The following is a 21,196-nucleotide window of genomic DNA, read 5'->3' as shown; positions in this document are numbered from 1 at the left end:
TATACTTCTGCAAACCACAGATACATTACATGTATACATTATTATGAGCTGGATCAGAGAACCTTTACAACATGGTGGTTAATGTGTGGTTGTAGGCACAACATCCACTTGGTTATGGTTTAAAAAAAGATCATGTTTTACCTTATGATGTTTTTAAGATACCCACTTTTTTTTGCCACCGTTCTGTCAAGAAACCCAACGCTTTTTGTGGCACTATCTGACAAGAAACGCAACCATGTCTCCGTGAAAAACAACTGCTTTTCATGGCAATATCTCAACAGGAAAAACAATGACACTTCCCTAAAAAAAACATGTTTGGTGCCTATAAGACTACTGGAAACAAAACAACAGGTCCTTAAAAACACCCACATTTGGGGGCTACAAAGCTACAGGAAAAACAGCAACAATCCCGAAAAACACCCACATTTGGGGGTAAAAAGCAGTGACAAGTCCCTAAAAAATACCCACATTTGAGGGTTACAAAGCAGTGATGGATCCCTAAAAAATACCCACATTTGGGGGTTAATAAGCAGTGATGGGTCCTTAAAAAACACCCACATTTGGAGACTAAAAAGCCAGTGGGAAAACAGTGACAGGTCCCTAAGAAACACCCATATTTGGAGGCTAAAAAGCAGTGACAGGTCCCTAAACAACACCCACATTTGGGGGTTAAAAAGCAGTGATGGGTCCCTAAAAAACACCCACATTTGGGGGCTCAAAAGCAGTGACCGGTTCCTAAAAACACCCACATTTGCCGGTTAAAAAGCAGTGATGGGTCCCTGAAAAACACCAAAATGTTGGGGCTAAAAGGCAGTGCCAGGTCCCCGAAAAACACCCACATCTGGGGGCTAAAAACAGTGCCGAGTCCCTAAAAAACACCCACACCTGGGAGTTAAAAGCAGTGATGGGACCCTAAAAAACACCCATATCTGGGGGTTAAAAGCAGTGATGGAACCCTAAAAAACACCCACATTTGGGGGCTAAAAAGCAGGGACAGGTCCCTAAAAAACACCAAAATTTGGTGGCTAAAAAGCAGTGCCGGGTCCCTGAAAAACACCCACATTTGGTGGCCAAAGAGAGGTGACAAGTCCCTAAAAAACAGACAGATTTGGATGCTAAAAAGCAGGGACAGGTCCCCTGAAAAACACCCACATTTGGGGGCTAAAAAGCAGCGACAAGACCTTAAAAGACATCCACACATGGGGGCCAAAAAACTACAGGAAAAACAACAAAAGGTTCCTAATATAAAATAATTGTCCTTTGGGGAATGTCTTCTGTACAAACTCTCTCAGCAGTCTATTAAATAACTGTTTAGATATTTCAGACTGGACCAAAGTGGAGTATTGACTGACATCTCTGTCGTCTGTTTTTTTGTCAAAATGAACATGACAGCCTCAGACCTGCTTATGTGGCTGCAGACTCGTTATTCTGGAAAGCTTAGTTTTTGGGTTAGGAGGTTTCTCATTGGAGAGTGATGATGATGAGGATGATGATGATGGTGTGTGCGGGTGGAACAGGGAGTGATATTTCATCGATTGTCCCTTTTCATGCAGCTTTGTCTGTGTTTACAAGCATGAATGAGAACGATGGGGAGATTTCAGGTAATGACGTCATCATTTGTGTGTGTGTGTGTGTGTGTGTGTGTGTGTGTGTCCTTGGCTGACAGGATATAAAGTCGTGTGGTCAGTTGGACGGACAAAAGTGAAGGGAAACAACAGAAATCTGTCCAACAGCCAAACGACAAGAAAACATTAGACAGAGAGAGAGACAGACAGGACAGCGTGGTGAGTATCCTCACTTCCTGTTCATATATTATTATTATTTACAATCTTTGTTTTTGAACCTCAATTTCTTAATTTAAATTATATTTAAAAGCTGTGTTTTCTGTAATCTACTTGTTAATTAAATAAAACATCTGATACATTGAAAAATAGGATGAAAGTAAAATAAAGAAAAAATAATATAACAATAATAACAAATAACTAAATTAATAATAAAAAAATACATAAATGCAAAAGGCAAACATAAGATAATGAACAAAAAGAAGCAAATGATGAAAACAAAAACATAAAAATGTGTGAATATATGAAATATAAAACAACCTAAAATAGAAGTAAAAACGAATATCTAAAGAAGTCAAACTTTAAAGATGAGCAAGGAATCAACATAAGTTAGAAGAAATAAGAAGAATCCAAATATAGTATAAAAGACAATAATAGATTTAAAAAGTAAAAGCTTTTTTAGAAGAGACAAAATAAACAACAGCTAGACAACTAAATTTTCTTTTGTTTCAGTGTCTGTTTGTGTTTATGTGATCTGTGACCTTTTTATTTGTACTAAGAAAACAAAGGGAACATTTAAACATGTCTTCTGTTGTGATCAAGCGAAATGATTTTTGAAAATATTATCTCACCACTATTTTTCTGGTCATTAGAAATAGCGTTGTGTATCACTGTTCTATCTCTATATACGTAACAAAATGTACATAATGTTTTTTAATGATAACAAATTTGTGATCTTAATCTATTAAAAAAAATTATTTTGTGATCATTAAAGAAAATCTTAGGTGATTAAAAATCAAATATTTCATGACATACATTTGCCGCTTTATTCCATAGTCATTTCTTTTTCTTTTTTTTAAAATAAATATTCAAATGTGTAATTTTAATTAGTGTGTCGCTCTGCTGTGAATGTGTTGTAGCTGTGGGCATGTTTTGCAAATAAGGATCAATTATGTTAAAATATTTTTAAATATTTATTAGTAATTGTAGTAATTATTAGTAGAGGAATGATTTTTTTTCTGTTTATATCTTTAAAAAATTGTGATTTGTGATACTTGGCTGTATTAATAAACGTGAATTAAAAATCATTATTGGGCTTTGGAAATAAGAATTAACGTCAAATTAATTAAGATAAATTGAATCTGACTGAATGTGTCGTGAATGGGAGGCTTTTATTTTGTATGTACAGTTGCACATCATAGTGATAAAAAGATAAGAATGTATGTTGCTGTTTCTGATTGGTCGGCAGGGGAATGTGTCCTGCGTGGCTTTTGGTGGCTGTGGCGGTGGTGGGCGTGGTCAGAGGAGCTGTCAGTCAGTGCTGGGAACATCCGAGCTGTCAGGAGGTCAAGTCTGAGGGCAGCATGATGGTAACTAACACACACACACACACACACACACACACACACACACACACACACACACACTGGAGACAGATGGAAACAGCCTGGTTCTGTCCAATGGTAAGAACTACACCTATAAACACCTACAGCTCATTAATGAACATGTTGAATCTCATTAGATTAATAGATGCACCTAAACTGTTCTGGACAAAAAACACTTTCCTCTTCCCAGCAGAACGTCTGTGCAGCATCTGTGGGTATCACCCTGGTTGCCTGGCAACCTCACAATTATGACAAGACTCTGCTAAATGCAGAGACACACATTATGACTGTTGAGCCAAAACCTCGAGTAAAAAGTTGCACAGAGCAGACAGAAGACAGAAGATGTGTTTCTTGGTAGGCACCTTAAACTAGGGCTGGACGATGGTAAAAATAACAATATTTTTTTCCATATAGTAAAAAATTGATATTTATCACAATGTACAATTTGATAATGATGCCAGTTTAAAGAGTATCATTACTTACTAAAATGGGAAGAAACAAGAGGGTTCATTAGTTAAACTTAAGAATATTGTTTATTTTACATGACACAGAATAACATAGGCAGTAAACGTGCAAACACGTCTTGATTTAGAATTTATTTTGTAATCAGATAAAACTGAATAACATCTAACACCATGTCCTAACTGGATGCAACTCGAGCAAGCATCAGCGGCTTAATCAGTTTGATTGCATTGATTTCTTTGGACTGTCCTAACTGCCCGTGAGCGACATGACTTGATGGGACGCCGTTTTGAGCTGAACTTTTTTCAGACGCCCTGTTTCTGTTTTTATTCTGTCACTTGTGTTGGACACCTTGCAATGGAGGAGGAACAGCTGATTCATGAGGTTTAAATGAGAAATACAGGATACCTCCTCATTTTACTAAAAACCTAAATAAGTTGTCATCTGGCTGGAGAAAGATCAACAGCTAGATGAACGTTTCTGGTAAGAATTGTGGGGGGTGCAAACAAGCTAGTTTGTTTTACAGAGTGGAGATGGTGGTATGATACAATATGGGAGCTACACCCGCGATACTATTGTTGTAAATATGAATAATGAGGAAGTACATACTCACCCGTCTTTTCTTAATGGCTACTCTGAGACCACAGCTGATGGTTTCTTTACATGATGTGTTGGAGTTCCATACTTAATGGATCAGGTTTGGATAGATAACATCCAATATAGCGTGATAGTCTGATGCTTGTGTCCAGTTAGGACATGGAGTAAATGTAAATTTAACTTTGCAAACAAGCAAACAATACAAGTTAGCTTGTTTTGTAACACATTAAAATAATGGTGTGGTTGATGGTCAGTCACTGCTTCATCCAGCACTCAGTGTATTTCCTCATAGATGAAAGTCTGCAGCCTCGTTCATCATCTACTAAACGAGGCTGCACGCCGACATTTTCAGAAGAAAATAAAACAGGCTGCAGTGAGAGTCTCTCCTGATAGAATATTTAAAAATAGTGGGTTTGTGCATTTAGTCCTTCTCAGGTAAGTGCAGCTGTCCGTAGCCCACAGGAACAACACTCTACAATGGTTTTTTTTCCCTCCACGTGAGGATTAGAATAGATGCAGTTCTCATAATCCGGTCGAAATTAATACATATTTTTAAACGCTTGAAGGTTTACTTGTTACTAAAAGTGTATGTCATCGAAGCAGACGACAAAAGCTAATGGAATGGTCAAAGTTGTCACATTTGAATTTAGGGTGCGTCAAATGATTTACATCGTCTACTCATGCATTGAGTAACATTACAAATAAACATTTCACCTTAAAAGTTGGTGGCAGTCGGCCCAGTGAATTAAGTTTCTCAGACTACAGCTGCTGCAAGAGGCAGCAAAACATCCTTTCATTGTAGTTGTAGTTTACTAATGGATGTAAAACTCACCACGGTATGAACAGTGGTTAAATAAATTAGTACCAGATCTGTTAGGCACCGCTACAGAGGACGGAAGAAAAATGGGGGACGGTACGGAACGGTTCTTTTGGTACCATCCATGACTTTTCACGGTGAAAATGGAAAAAAAGCGTACTACACTGAACTGAACCATATTGTTCTGCTCGGTGGAAATGGGGCATCAACTAACGGCGTATTTTGCAGACCGTTTTAATCTGTGAATCATTGTTTATGACCTCCATATAATTGACATGGTGCTGGCATTTTTGTCAACACTTTCCTCAGTTTTGGGTGAAAAAGTTTTACTTTGAGCACTTTAATGTTACAAGCTCCATGGCTGTGTAAAACAAACTGCATGTGGATTAAGAGAAGGAAACAAGTTCCTGTGGGCAGAGTGGGCCCGACGATGCCACATTTTATGCAACTTTGTGTTGTGCTGGTTGGAAATTGATTATACTTACACTTGTGGATAATTAGCATCACTGACCTTAGTAAAACTGATTCCTACATTCTGTTTCACTGTTTTCACTGTAGGCTCTGCTCTGAAGTTAACATTGCTGTCCACTCTGTGTAGACCGTAGCCCCTCCCTCCTGCAAACAGGCAGCAACAGAGAGCAGAGAAGTCAGACAACGGACTGACTGCCTGTTGTTGCATTTACTGCTAATGTATGACAGGCTATAAGATCAACATAACTATCGTGATCATTTTATTGCAGAACGCAACCTTAAATGCATGACCACCGAGCTGCCCCCCATTTTATTTTTATTTTTTGGAGCAAAACTCGTTGTCTCGTTCATTAAACATGAGCAGAACAAATCTGTGTGCAAACTGTTTGCAGAGGGGAATTTATGTGTGTTTCATAAACATGTTAGTAGCTCCAATCTTTTCATAGGTGCTAAGGCGCTCGTAGTGCTTGTGTAATCAAGATATTGCACATAAATGCTTGCTTGTTATTATTAGAAATTACAATTTTATTTCATATTGTTCTCTGTTATGTTCACAATACTCAGATGCCTTTGATACATGCTCTGCAGGACGCTTGATTTGCATACGGCTGCCACAAGGGAAACTAGAGGGAGGGGCAGGGCTTGACTCAAATGCAGTTATTGGGCAAATAACACACTTTAACGCATTTTTTGCATCAAGTTTCATGTGAAACCATTTTCATTGGTTCTTACAAAACAGGACACGGAGTCAACAGCACCCGTTACCTCCTTCCAGGCCTTTGGTTCACCTGTCCCTGTCACACCACAACTAACAGAAGAAAATAAAATGTTTTTCTCAACCCCACTTCACCTAAAATAACTTCAGTCTCAGTGACGGAAACGTTATTCTCTCTCTCTCTCTTTGTTTGCTCCATGTTCACAGCTTGACGGGATGTACGTTCAGATCCAAGTTTCTACGGCGTTCATGAATCTGGTGTAGGATTTTAGTACCAAGGTTTTTCATGTGCAAATCTACTCACAGATTTACTAACATTTCATGAATGAGACCCATTGAGATTAATATTCTCTTTTTCAAGATTGTCCTGGCTAAGACAGGCAGCAGCACAAATAACAGTTGCAGACAATAAAGCAAATATATGACAAATTTAAAATAAAAACAAAGAACTCACAAAAACAATAAGATATAAAAGATAGAAACTCTTCTATCATTTAAAACAACAACAGGCACATGTACCTGCTTCATTTAGAAACATTTCTAATGTGTCAAATGAGACCAACTCCTGAAGATTCAAGCAAATTTGCAAGTAATGCCAAGCTGAAGGAGCAGCATACTTGAGCTCCTTTTTTCCCAGTTCAGTTTGAACTTTAGGGACAGTTAGTAAGAATAAGTCCTGCAAGCGAAGACAGTAACATACAATACTTGTTTGTAGGGTGTGGATCTCTAGGTAGAAGGTAACAGACCAAGAAGAGCCTTATGAATAAGAATTTGCTGGGGTCCCCGGTGGCTTGGGTAGAGCAGGCATCCAATATACAAAGGCAGTGTCCTTGCCACAGTGCCTGCGGGCCTGATTCCAGCCTGCAGCCCTTTACTGCATGTCACCCTAGATTGGATTGCTGGATTGGCCTGTGGAATATCGCAGGTACCAACCCTGTAAATTAAAATGACTCCTGTCTGACTGCTGAGAATGGCCCAGGGGCGGGGCTAGGGGGTGGCTACTTGGGCTCAAGCCCTGGATGTTTTCTGAAAAGCCCTGAATGTGAATTTTACTTTGGAAAAAAAAAAAGGCTCGTGAGTAACGTGAAGTACCGGAGTCCAACAGAGAGGCAGCAGCTGCGGGAAAGTAGCCTGCGTACTGTGTAGCCTGCCTGGGCCTGCCCTGAAGAAGAAGTGTTTCCTTGTTAATTATTCTCCAGGATAACATTTTTTTTTTCATGACCGTGGGTGAAAGCGGAGCACTTCCAATTGTCAGTGAACAGCCGGTGTTCACGGCGAATACCCGGATCACCACTCCATGCATTAGAGGTTTTTAGGAAGAGCACACATAGTGACAGGCTGATCCCACCAAAATGTAAGGAGGTACAGAAAGTCTTTTCTGCCTGCTGCCATAAGGCTTTTTAATGAGACAATGAGTCTTCAGTTTGTTGCTGAACAACTTTTTCATTCTCTTCTCCATTCATATATTAACAATACATCTCTGTCCTCTCCTGCAGGAATGTATCCAGCTCTGTCGCTCCGACCTCACCGCAGAGACACCTGTCATCCCAGGCGACAACCACCTCCAACCTGTTCCTCCATCAGATCTCGATTCTCTGCCTCCCCTCCCTCTTTTATCTTCCCCCTCCTCTCCTCAGGCCAAGCGCTCCTACTCCATGGAGCATTTCCGCTGGGGGAAGCCTGTTGGACGAAAGCGCCGCCCGGTCAAAGTCTACACCTCAAACGGCGTAGAAGAAGAGTCAGCCGAGCTTTTCCCCGGAGAGATGAGGAGGCGGGAGCTCACCAGCAAGCTGCTTGCAGCGGAGGAAGAGGAGAAGGGGCAGGAGGTGGCAGAAGACGAGCAGGAGCAGCTCCCAGGTGACATCCACGAAAAGAAAGACGGTGGGTACAAGATGAAGCACTTCCGCTGGGGTGGCCCACCGGCCAGCAAACGCTACGGTGGCTTCATGAAGAGCTGGGATGAACGCAGCCAGAGGCCGCTGCTCACGCTCTTCAAAAACGTCATCAACAAAGACGGACAGCAGGAGGGAGAGCAGTGAGGGAGTGAGAAGGAGAGGGAGGAAAGAGCTCGAAGAGGAGCAGAGACATCGGCCAACAAATCCCCCAAAATAAAAACAAAATATGATGTTTGTCACTGATTTTAAAAAAAACCACCCATCTGAGTGTTTTTCTGACTCCTTTATTGGCACCTACTTGTCTCCTATAAATTACCTTCATATATACACAACTTGTTTTTTCCTTTACATGCTTATGAGAAATCATTGCCTAAATAACATTCACAGCTTGTAACTAACAATTATTTTCATACCGCATAATCTTCTGATTATCATCACGTTAAATCTTTCAGTCTGTAAAATGTGAGAAATGTGTGAGGGTCTGTGTTCACATAGCGTTTTTCTCTGGCAGAAAAGCAGTGGCAGGGCGCTGGCGAGCACTTCATAAAAAATTATGCGTTGCACTTGGGTTTTGGTTCTGTGGCAAGGTTAACATTAGCTAGGTTGCTAGTGTAATGCTACATTAACAAAAAAGAGACTACACAGTTAACAACAAGCTTACAATGGTGATAAAAGAACAACACTCACCAGCAACTTTCAGTGTCCGCCAGCCAATTTGCTCCCACACATGGGCTTCTCTGTCTTTGTTGTGACAGTAGATAGTAGCTAAAGGAGGGGTGATTTTCGACTCGTAGCACTCGGAGTGCCGTCATTGGGAACAACTGGAAAAAGATACCAGCAATGAGAAAAAGAAAAGAAAAAAAAAACCCAGTGTGGACACAGGCACCTTTTTTCAAAACTCCAAGTTGACACTGTTAAATTTCGTACTATTGCGGTAAATATTCATGATGGAGCATTTTTGCTTAAATTAATGACTTTAACAAGACATTGATTGTCAAAATATTTGCTGATTCTACCATCAGGGTGGATAGATGACACCAGAGAGCAGGGTTTGCATCTTGACTCCTGCGTGTGATCAGGTTTAGACAACAGAATCTCTTCAGTTGGGTTTAGGGTTAAACATGGGTAAAAACATGATAATGTGGCCTCGCTGTTGACTCAGTATTAAACCACAACCATGATACTCCCAAACCTTAAAGGCCTGAAAGCATATTTTCTCAACCAGCTTCTTGCCACGACTGAAGGCTTCCCATGAACACACACTTTTCTGCCAAAGTTAGTTTTTAACATAATAGATTTAAAAATATAATGTATCCATTTATAAAGAAGTAGGCCTACTTCAGATTTGGGCTTTTATGAGCACTTAAACATAATATTAAAAAAGTTTGCTGTAGTTGCTACATGTGTGTGTATCGCAAGAACAGAAAAGAAAAATCACTTTAAAATTTTCCACATTATTTTGACATAAAACACATTCCCTTTTAAAACAACTTGCTGTTCCAAATGAGTACTGTATAAATGTAATTTCGTGGAGACGGTGTTACAACACTAGACATCGACATTTGTCAGTGATTCATATTAACATTTTCTGCTCTGCCACCTTGATGGTTAAGGTTTGGTTCAGTTCAGGCAACTACTCGGTGGAGATCAGGAATTATTGTTGTCATGATCTCACATTAACTGTAAGCAGGAGAAATTATTTTCATACTTTAATGACCAATCAATACCAATCTCTGTTCTTCTGCCTGACTGTAACTCCACCCACAGGGATCAGACCAGGAATGAGAGAGACAGAGAGATGAACAGAAAAAGATAGAAAAATGTTTTATATATTCATTCATGTAAATAGCTATAAATAAAGTGAAAAAAAAGTTATTTGCAAGCAAACACGTGAGATGTTATCTTTTACTATCTATCTTCTGTATCTATCTGTGTGCAAAAAGTTAACGCACAGCCCTGCTATTTATTTTATTATCATTTCTTATTTACATGTTGTGCAGCTGTATATTTTCAAACAGGGAACTTTTGAGCACTTCTGTTCTTATAGAAGTGTTTGTGACATCTCAAATGTAGCTTTGACTTGCAACTGACAATGTAGCCCATTTCATAGAAAATGCTGAGATATATATTATTATAGGAACTAAGTCTTATACTAGCTACTGAGATGCTTGACCCAGAGTAACCTGGTTGACGTGCCTCGCTAACTTACTGGTTTCTCACCCTAACGTTACCGTTGTTGATGCTGAGTAAAAGAGTCCGGACGCTGGTCTTCTGGTGCATTATAATGAACATTTATTCGGATTTATTGACAACTGATCAAACAAAGAAAACGCCGGCAGTTAGCACCACAGCGGTCAAAAACCTTTTGCCCTTCTGGGTCAAACACCTGATGATTATAGTGAGGTCACATCCTAAAATACCTGAACTCACCAGGTGACAGTACAGCGCCCCCCAATGCCCACACAGTGAATTACAGCCAGAAGCAAACCTCCCAGTAACATATTTGGCTCCTATATATATTGTGTATTGGCAGTCAGCCTGTAAATACTGAGATTTGACTTTTTGTCCATATCCCCTATCCTCTATTTTTCTGAAATAAAAGTAAATAGAAGCTTTGTCTCCACTGAGGGAAATGGTTTTCAGCTTACAAAAATAGACAGGTGGTCTGCATCGCTGCAACGTGTAGTTACATTTTGCCGGAGGTGCACCTCCGGCTATGGGGTAGTGTACCATGCCTACGGCTTGACCATGGAGATGTGAGTGACAGCTAACATCAGCCTGACCTTTTTTCCAGTCACTCAAGCTGGATCAAATCCTGTCCTCCCTTTTTTCTTGGTTCATCCACAGGAAGCGTCTGATATTTTTCCATCAAGCTAGCGTTATCCCTGACCCTGCAGTCATCCAAAAAACTGAGGAATTCGCCATTCAGTACGTTTACATGCAGTTAAGTGGAGCTACATTTACAGCTTAACTAGGCCATTTAATAGTAGGGCTTCAATGATTAGTCGACTAATCGATGAGTAATCGACTACTAAAATAATCGATGACTATTTTAGTAGTCGACTGATCAGTTTGAGTCATTTTTCATAGAAAAGTACTACAAAAGTACCCCAAAATACTTTTATTGCAGCTTCGTATGTTCCAATATTGGCAGCTTTACACACTCTCCCGTAACGGTGACCTAAAACCCTTTGGCGTGAGTACGAAACAAGACATTAGATGACATAATTTTGGGGTATGGGAGAGAGAAACCGACATTTTTCAACATTTTAACACATTTTCTGATAAAATTATTAGTTGACTAAACGAAGAAATAATCGACAAATTAGTCGACAATGAAAATAATCCTTAGTTGCCGCCCTATTTAATAGGACTACTGTCCGTATCCCAGTATACAAGCACGGGAGGGAATCAATTTATTGACCAAAGTGTGTCAGACTCCATTACAATAAGTGGAGACATGCCCCCTTACGGCTTGGTACTATTGGACCTTTTCCCGGTTGACCTATTACGTCACAAACCAAACAACCATCAAACAAGTTTGCTACTGTTACCTAGCAGGAAACTGGTACCATGGTGGACAACTTTACAGCTCTGTACATTTCATCCATCCAAAAATGCACAGCTCTGGAATGATGTAGATTTTGTGCGAGTGCGTATGCGTCTCTACTGTAGCCTGGAGTTTGTTTAATAGTGACGGGGAGTCGATAATGGCAGACAGTTTAGTCTCGACGAAATCAAGGAATGCGCCACTATGGCAACACTTTGGCTATGAGCCAGATGAAGGAGGCAACCCTTGTTTGCACTGATTGAGTAAGCTGCAAAATTTATTTGTAAGGAATAAAAGAAACAACTTGTTACTTTCACTCTGTTGTCCTAAGGTTGTTTTTTTATTTTAAATGAGTCAATTGCGCCCCCAAGTGGCAAAAATCCGGTATTACCGACTTGACAGTTTGTTTGTTTTTTTTTACAAAAACCAGACCGTTTGTTTTTTTTTTTTTTTTTTCTCATACCGACCCAACCCTAATTGTTGTGTTACATCAAATTCATTGGTATTCATTAGATTAGATAGATTTGGAAAGTCTTCTTATTGAATTGTTAAAAATTTTATTCACTCATCACATCGTTACACACCCATTCTGAAGACAAAATTGTAAAACACAGAATTTAGAAATCTGAAACAGAAAACACAGAATTTAGAAAAAACAAATCCATAAAAACAATCAAAAAAGGATTACATATGGTGCTACAAAACATCTGTAACAAGTCTACACACAAGACCCAGGACAAAGATGCCTAAGTGAAGAACAACTCTCAAAAATACACATTGCATCAGTTTGTTTTTTTTTTAAAATAGGCTTGAAAACTCATGTATTCTGTTGAAAAAAAGGTCTGTTATGACCATTTATTGTCATTTTAACTATTAGGTGGTGTCTGCATTCAGATTCCTCATCCACTGAAATGGACAGAAAAAATAACACATAATAAAGTATCCTAATCATGCTAATGCATTTAGAGTAGAAATCCACCATTACAATATTTATTTTGTGTTTAGAACATATTTGGGTTCTGAACAGGTTAATCAAATATTACATGTAATACCAAAAGGCACAGCGCCATAAAATGACTACATAATGTAAAGGCAAATACAAACAGAATTATTATGACTGTGTATAGGGATGGTGTTATGGAGAAAATCAAATATCACAGCATTTTTCATCAAATACCTTGATGTGATACTCTGATGATACTATTGACTATTGGGGCTTTTACAAAATATTTATACCATGAGATTTCTGATAAATAATCATCAGTAATGATTAATGTGGATATAATGGCTCAGTGGGTAAGGCAAATAATAGAACAGCTAGAACAGTCTGGTAAGTTCAGATAATTACATCACTTTAATGTAATGCAGCCTTTAAAACCAAGAAGAGACGACACCAACCATATTACAATATCCAATATCTAAGACAATATCTAGTCTAATATCACCATATCGATACAATATCGATATATTGCACAGTCCTCATTGTGTAGCTTCATCTTAACTGAAAAGATGTATTCTGGAGTCCGTATAAGGAAAAAAAATCTCTGCAGCTTCACATATTTCTTTCACTCTCACCAACACACGTTTTTAAAAGATGGAGCCAAGTGAATCTTTTATCATAAAGGCTGTAACTAATTAGTTTCTCCCATGTGGACCATAAACTGTACCACTCACTGTGTTTACATGTACAAAATATTCCAGTTTTGCCCTTATTCTGACAAGGAAAATTTTCCTAAGCTCTTTACATGAAAATGAATATTCCACTAATATTCCCATTTACATGCAGCCATGAGTTTCCTACCAGTGGCTGACTTGTTAGACCTTACCAACACAACCTCATTGTTTCATTCCTTCAACCACCTTCTTGAAAAGGTCAGTCTTGTGATATTTGCAGATAAGATCCTACATGCAAGTCTAACATAATGTTTGAAAGTTGGTGTATTTCCTCTTCCAAACAGAAATGTGGGCTTTTTCTTTGGGCATGCATCTCTGCACCAGCCCTGCAAACTGTTGGCAAGTTGGTTTTTGTTTAACATCTCCATGACAACGCACAGAGCTGACAAGACAGACAAGAGGCCATGTGTTGCAAACTGTGGTAAAAACCCAAGTTGAGACACATATTCTGAATGCTGTATACATGTCCAAATGATGCTTTTAAAACCTGAGTAATACTGACATATCCCACGTCTTAATCTGAAAACAAAACATCCTAACCTGTACCAAATTCATAATATTGTCATACTCAGTATACTAGGGGAATATCAGTGTGCATGTAAACATACTCATTGTTTCCCACAGAATTAGAATCTATGTGTGGTGGTAGCTGACGGCTGGGGGAGGCACATCATTCTGTGTCCCCTCTTGGAATTCTGAGGTTTTTGCGGGTCCATAAAACAGCACAGGCGGAACTCTTCATGACTTTTTTGGGGGTTTTTTTCTCCTCAGTAACAGCTTTGTGAGTTGAGTCGCGGGGTAGAGATTTGAACAGTCCTCAGTCTCGGTCAGATCCACCCCTTGTTCCTTCCACAGCTTCACTCTCTCGCCCAAATATGGATACTACTGGCTCCAAAAACCCAAAACAGCTACAGCCAAAATGCCAAACTACAGGCTTCAAAATGGGAGTCAAAAAACCATTGGGTGATGTCACGGTAGCTAAATCCATTATTTTTCCAGTCTATGGCTCTGCTGCTCCGTCTGTGCCTAAAGTATGTGCTGCGCTCCGGGAGCGCGGAGCTCTGAATAAGTGAACGGGATATGACATGACTGACAGCTATCTGTGCTAATCGGTGTGATCATTGGCACTACTTGTGATAGGTCAGACAGGTATATAGGCAGGAACTTGATACTAAGGAGAATACTACTGCACAGACTCTAGCTCTAGATGACATCGCCAGTGCTAGCTAGCAGCTGCCATATCCTGGATGTTTTGGCTTCATCTTTGCACAGTGGGAGGAAATGAAGAGATACTGTTCATCTCTATATACAGTCTGTGATGTGGACAGTCAGGTGATATTTCAGGTGTGGCTTTTGTGTGAATCGTTTCCACAAGTTGAACAACCAAACCAAAGTTTCTGCTTAGCATGGATTTTCAAGTGTCGTCGCAGATTCGATTCATCTGCGAATCTTCTACCACAAACCGAACAACCAAATCGTTTCTCCCCCGTGTGGACAGTGAAGTGTCGTTTCACGTCTCCCTTGGATGTAAATCCTTTACCACAAACTGAACAACTAAATGGTTTCTCCCCTGTGTGAACAATTAGGTGATGTTTCAGCTGTCCCTTTTGTGCAAATCTTTTACTACAAACTGAACAACTAAATGGTCTTTCCCCTGTGTGGACAGTGAAGTGGCGTCTTAGATGATCTTGTCGTGTGAATCTTTTGCCACAAACTGAACAACTAAATGGTTTCTCCCCTGTTTTGATTCCAGTGCGTTCCTGCGGATGTCCCTTGTGGCCAAAGCTTGTAGCACATTCAGAGGAGCTAACTGATGTTTTTCCAGTATTAGATTCGATGTCACTTACAGGTACTTCAATATTTTGCAGCAGGTTTAAACCTGACTGAGGTTCCTGAGTGTCCTCCCAATCTGTACTGTCATCAATCGCAGGTTCAGAGTGTGAAGTCTTGTCATCAGTAGCTGGTTGTAAATGTGTATCAAGGTCTGAGTCCCTGGCTGGTTTTGGTCCTCCACAGTCCTCTCCATCATCTCCTGTTTCCATCTGTTCAGTTTGTCTTTGATGAAGCTGTGACGACTGAGCTTTCTCTTCATCATCTTCTTCACTTTTCACAGGGACAGAAGTGAGTGTGAACTTGATATCAGCCTCTTCCAGCCCCTCAAGCTGCTCTCCCTCCTGTTCCTCTTTAATGTCTGGGAGCTCTGGGTCCTCCTGGTCCACAATGGCAGTTAACTCCTGCTGCTCACGGGGAACCTCTTCTTTAACCAACAGCTGCTGGACATCTGCTGGAAAGAGTTAACACACACACACACACACACACAGACATTAATACACACAGAGACAGCTCAAACTCCTTATTGAAGGCTTCAAAAGTATCAAGTCTCTTATCAATCTCTTGACGTCATCATTCACCTTCTCTATAGCCAAAGTTCTGAATATTTCAAACTAAACATTCAGTCGAGATTTGTCATCCCATTTGATTTATCCCTGTGCCATTTACGTCTTACTCATGACATTCATTTAAAATGCCTGGAGGATGCAGTGGGTCTGCAGAGTCCTGTGCTACAATCTGTACATCCTACCAGAAAGAAAAAGCCTTCTCAGTCACTATAGGAAAGCGTTCCTCATCTCATGCTCCCATCCATTGTGGCATTCCAAAGGTTCACTTCTAGGCCCTCTCTTATTCTTATTATACATGCTTTCCCTCGGCTGCATCTTTGAAAGACACAACATTGTGTATCACTACTATGCAGACAATACACAATTTAATCTACCAGTTACACCTGACAGCGCCTGCTCACTGGAAAAGCCCTTTAAATATCTAAATGACTTCAAATGTTGGATGGTGAAATTCTTCCTCCAACTAAATGAAAACAGAACCAAAGGGATCACGTCTGGTCCTCCTAGCTCTGTCAACAGTCTAAGTAAGGCACTCAGGTACCTATCTGCAAACTTGCACAATATTGTTAAAAATCTTGGTGTCTTGGTGGATGCTTAACTGAATTTTAACAAACAAGTCAGTTGTCCCAATCAGGAGGACACTTGGAGTAGAGTCTCTGCTCCTTCACGTCCAAAGGGGTCAGTTGAGGTGGTTTGGGCATCTGATCAGGATGCCTCCTGGGCGCCTCCCGCTGGAGGTGTTTCAGGCACGTCCCACTGGTACGAGGCCCCGGGGCAGACCCAGAACACACTGGAGGGATTACATATCTCATCTTGCCTGGGAACGCCTTGGAGTCCCCCAAGAGGAGCCGGAAAGCATTGCTGGGGAGAGGGACATCTGAAGTGTTTTGCTTGGCCTGCTGCCCCCGCGACCCATCCTCGGATAAGCGGATGAAAATGGAATGGAAGTCAGTTGTGTTGAGAAGAGCAGTTTATGGTCAAAATTTTAGCAAAATTACAGCTGTTTTTACCTCATTAGGACCTGGGAAAAGTTATCTATGCTTTTGTTACCTCTCGGCTTGATTATTGTAATTCGTTGTGGCAAATTGTTCCCAACCTGGGCCAGGAAAGAAATCTGGAGCTCTGGTCAATTCTTTGTCAACCCACTTGTGTCGATACTATAAAGGTAAAACACTTGAAGCTGGCAGGACATGATGCAATAGACTTTATTGTGCAATCAATACACACAATAAAGCCCCCTCACCCTTGGTGTCACAGTAAAGTTGACCTTTGACCTTTTGGATAAAAAAAAGGAAAAAAATCATCACTTTCTCATTTTATCCTACTGTACATTTGTGTGAAGTTTTGTCATAATTAGCATTAGAATTCTAGAGCTATGACCAAAAACATGTATTGTGAAGAAATACCCGCAATGTACTCTTGAGATATTGTGTTCACAAGAATAGGAAAGATGAGGTGACACTGACCTTGACCTTTGACCACCAAAATCTAATCAGTTCATCATTAAATCCAAGTGAACATTTGTATTAAACTTGAAGAAATTCCTTCGAGGCATTCTTAAGATATCATGTTCACAAGAATGAGACAGACAAGGTCGCAACAACGCTGACCATTGACCTATGACCACCAAAAACTAATCAGATCATCCTTGAGTCAAAGTGGACATTTGCATATGCATTGTGACAACAGAAGCTGGATTCTTTTCCTTTTTTATAACACGTATCAGCATAAATCGTTTCCTCATGAGGTCCCGCTGCCCAGCCTGTCCCTCCAGTGTCCCATATTCCCTTACTATTTTTCTGTCCAGTTGATACTCCCGTGCTCCCTCCTTCACACTGCTCTGAGCTGACTTTTAGGAGCCCCTTCTCTACGTAGACATTGAGCCAGAAGCAGGGTACACCCTGGACAGGTCACCAGACTGACAGACAACCATTCACGCTCACATTCACACATATGGATGATTTAGAATCACCAATTAACCTGCATGTCTTTGGACTGTGGGAGGAAGCCGGAGCACCCAGAGAAAACCCACGCTGACACAGAAAGAACATGCAAACTCCACACAGAAGGGCTCCCCCACCCCAGGTTCAAACCAGGAACCCCCATGCTGTGAGGCGACAATGTTGACCACTGCACCTGCACCACTGTGCTGCCCAAACCACCAGGAAACTGCTGACAAGAAAACTATGAATTCAATGTATAAATCAGTGTTAAAGCCAAAATAGATACCAGTGTCTATCAATGTTTATTACTGAGTAAAATAGTTTTGCATTTAGGGACTGTTTGTTACTTCTTAAGGGGGAGGGGTGGTGCAAAAAAGGGGAGGCACGTCCAATAATTTTAAACACTGGGAGGAGACTTCAGTTTTTCTTATTTTGACTTAGGGGAGGGGCATACAAATTTAAATGGCTGTTTACTGTATTTATTTTACCGCCGATTAAAACATAAAATAAAAAATAAGCCTTCCAAACCCGCCTTAAAGCATGTTTTCCATAAAACTTGCCAAAATTACACCATTGTTCATGTCAGCTTGATTTGGAAATGTAAACGTTTCCCTTGATGGTAATAAAGCCCTTTTGTACCGATTTCAACTACACCCCACCCCATCACATAATTTTTCATGAAACTGTTTACAAGAACTGACCAGCATGCACAACAAGAGTTAAAAAAACAAGGCTTTTTACAAGGCTCAAGGAAAAATATTTGAAGAGTCAAGGAGGGTCAAAAAACGCAGTCACACTCCAGCCACTCCCCTTCTACGATAAGTAAAGAACAGTCCCTTACATGCTTAATAATGAATTTGTAACGTTTAATGAACAAACCTGCTCTGTGTAACTGAAGCCGAGGGTTGAAAACAGCGTCCAGTAGTTTCCGTTGTCGCTCATTCTCCTGTTTTGATCTAGAGAGTTCCTCCTCGTACTCTGCTATCGTTCTTTCAAACAGCCCAAATATCTCTTCAGCAGCCGCAGTTAGTCGCTGCTTCACCAACGCTCTCAGCATTTGGGCTTTAGGCATTTTCACACCTTGACACAAACTTTTTCTCCACGTCAAAAACAATGTTTGCTCTCAATTAGTCACTCTGACAGGCGTTGTGTTGCTAACTTCCGTCCCCGTCAGTCTGTTTCTAGCTAGCATGCTAAGCTAACTTTAATAGCTTTGTAGCCTAACCGGAGATGAGTCAGAGGAAAAGCATTAATTGAAAAAGTCCATTCAGACATACAAAGGCCCTGGTGGATCACTACTGCTGGAGGTCACACACACTTTCTCACTAACAACACACGGACACTGCTGTTTCTGCTGATGTAAAGCGCCATATTGCTCAAAGAGTAATATCCGGTTCCGTTGTAACTTGTTCTTCTTCTTCTAATAAAGTTCCGGCAGGCTGTACGCTAATAAAGCGTAATGCTGCCCTCCGCAGACAAGAGTTTACTATTCACTCTATATTTTTTAATAAAGTCCAGGGGCCGTATTCACAAAGCTTCCTAGCACAAAGAGTAGCTCCTAACTATAAAAGTGTAAGAAAATTCTTATATTGTGACATTTTCTTCGAATTTCCCCTTAAAGTTAAGACTAGGTCCTTGTAAAGATAAAAGTTATTCACAGAGTATCTCAGAACTTATAAGAGCTCCTAAGGTGAAAAACTGTTAGGAGCAGGGAGGAGGACTTTTAAGAGGCTTAAGAGTTTCTTAAGTAGAGGAGAAAATGGTGGAAACACAGTGAGGTCGGAGAAATATTCTTCAAACACTGGATGATGGTGAGTAAATGAAATGCTACAGATTGGATCATGCAGGGATACTATATTTGGTTGATCTTATTAGGGATACACACACATTTCCTACCTAACGCAAAGACACCAGAAATAAAATAATCACAACACTAAGATATTTGGAAAACTGGAAAAATGCAGCAGTCCAGCAGTGATGACTTGAGTCTGTCTCAAACTCCCATCAGCAGAATGATCACACAAACAATGACAACACCTTAACAGTCTCATGTTGACATGCAGATCATTTCATTTCCACTGGGTGTCCACACCTTGCAGGCTCACAAAATGGTGTGACTGTGACAACCAATCACATCTGTTAAAAGAATGCATCATACTCTACAGTCTATGATAAGCTGTGGTTTATTGGAGGATGATGAAATGGAGGCTGAATGGACACAAATTGTGAGTAATAGTAGAGGATGTAGGAACAGAAATAGCTGGATGACACAGTCAGGAAAACGGGCATTAGAAGAGGACGAGGAAAGGCGACTTGTGAGGAAGAAGATTATGATAGACGAATTTAGGGTAATTCTTAAATTTAAGGTGGGACATGAGTTAACATTGGTTAGCCCACTTACTCTGACGAACGGTTTGAGGAAGGCAGTTGGAGATATAGAAATGGCAAAGGTATTGCGTGACGGAAGTCTGTTGATAAAATGCAGGAGTGCTAACCAGAGGAATGAAATGATGAAAATGCAAACTGTGTGTGAGAAAGAAATTTCGAAAAGGAGGATACTTCTTGAGAAAAGAGGAGCTGGGGAGTGATAACAGGCATCCCCACCAGAGAAAACCTAGACGAACTCAGAAAAGTGTTGAAAGGAGGGAAAGTAATAGGAATCAAACAGCTGAAAGTCTTCAGAAATGGAGAAAAAGTTGACAGTGAATTTGTGCAGTTCAGTGAAAATGAACTACCTGTAAAAGTGATGGTAGGGTATGTGAGCTTCCATGTAGGAGCTTATGTTTCTCCACCGTTAAGATGCTCTAAATGTCAGCGGTATGGTCATACTGTTAATGTATGCAGAGGAAAGCACAGATGCGATAGACGTGGAGGTTAAGATATGCACAGAAAATGTAGTAGCAAGGATGTGATTAAATGTGATAGCTGCAGAGGAAACCACACAGCAGCTTATAGAGGGTGCACAGTCAGGAAGCAGGCAGGAGAGATTCAGCAACTGAAATCAGAGCGGAAAATAACATATGCAGAAGCAATAAAGATCTACAACAGTGAAAGAAGACCAAGCCCAATACAACAGCAGGACCAGGACAAACTCAGAACAACAACACAGGAATACTGATGGACAGATAAGTGCTATTTTTCGCTTACGTCATCAACTGCTCAGAACAAGCAAAAACCAAGACAGAAAAACAAAAACAAAATCATAGTTAAGGCAGCAGCCAAATTCCTAAATATGAAAGACCTATCATGGGAAAAGATACATGCAGATCTTTGTCAAGGAGAAGGGACCTCAGAGGGAGCCTCTGTCATCATACCATAATGTTATTGGTTCAGTGGAACGCTAGGAGTCATTCAGGAGTTTAAAGGCTATATCAGCAAATTAAAAAGGAAACCAGATGTCATATGCATACAGGAAACATGGCTCAAGCCAACAATGGACTTCATAATTAAGGGAAACACTGCCATACACAAAGACAGAGTCAATGGAAATGGAGGGATGTGTGCAAT

The 21,196-nt window shown here is 40.3% G+C and overlaps 2 protein-coding genes across 8 annotated transcripts; one reads left to right on the top strand and one right to left on the bottom strand.

Moving 5' to 3' along the window:
* Positions 1–1,649: 1,649 nt before the first annotated feature.
* Positions 1,650–10,010, top strand: LOC125904314 (pro-opiomelanocortin-like). Its single transcript, XM_049601653.1, has 3 exons — positions 1,650–1,784; positions 3,031–3,151; positions 7,725–10,010. The coding sequence occupies exons 2-3, from the start codon at positions 3,035–3,037 to the stop codon at positions 8,265–8,267; spliced, it is 660 nt and encodes a 219-aa protein (XP_049457610.1). The 5' UTR covers positions 1,650–1,784; positions 3,031–3,034; the 3' UTR covers positions 8,268–10,010.
* A 2,179-nt stretch (positions 10,011–12,189) lies between these two features.
* Positions 12,190–19,092, bottom strand: LOC125904284 (zinc finger protein 235-like). 7 transcript variants are annotated; one of them, XM_049601613.1, is made up of 2 exons: positions 18,569–19,092; positions 12,190–15,631 (listed from the first exon to the last, which is right to left on the bottom strand). In XM_049601613.1, exons 1-2 carry the CDS (start codon positions 18,759–18,761, stop codon positions 14,688–14,690), a joined length of 1,137 nt encoding a protein of 378 aa, XP_049457570.1. In that variant the 5' UTR covers positions 18,762–19,092; the 3' UTR covers positions 12,190–14,687. The 7 variants fall into 7 exon arrangements, 3 of the variants coding, with proteins under 3 accessions (XP_049457570.1, XP_049457571.1, XP_049457572.1); XM_049601614.1 differs by having other exon boundaries at positions 12,190–15,628; XR_007451412.1 differs by having other exon boundaries at positions 15,496–17,020; positions 18,569–18,694.
* Between the last annotated feature and the right edge of the window lie 2,104 nt (positions 19,093–21,196).

This window comes from Epinephelus fuscoguttatus, linkage group LG17 (genome assembly GCF_011397635.1).
Source record: "Epinephelus fuscoguttatus linkage group LG17, E.fuscoguttatus.final_Chr_v1".
Taxonomy (NCBI): Eukaryota; Metazoa; Chordata; class Actinopteri; order Perciformes; family Serranidae; genus Epinephelus; species Epinephelus fuscoguttatus.
This window is presented reverse-complemented; position numbering and strand designations above follow the sequence as displayed.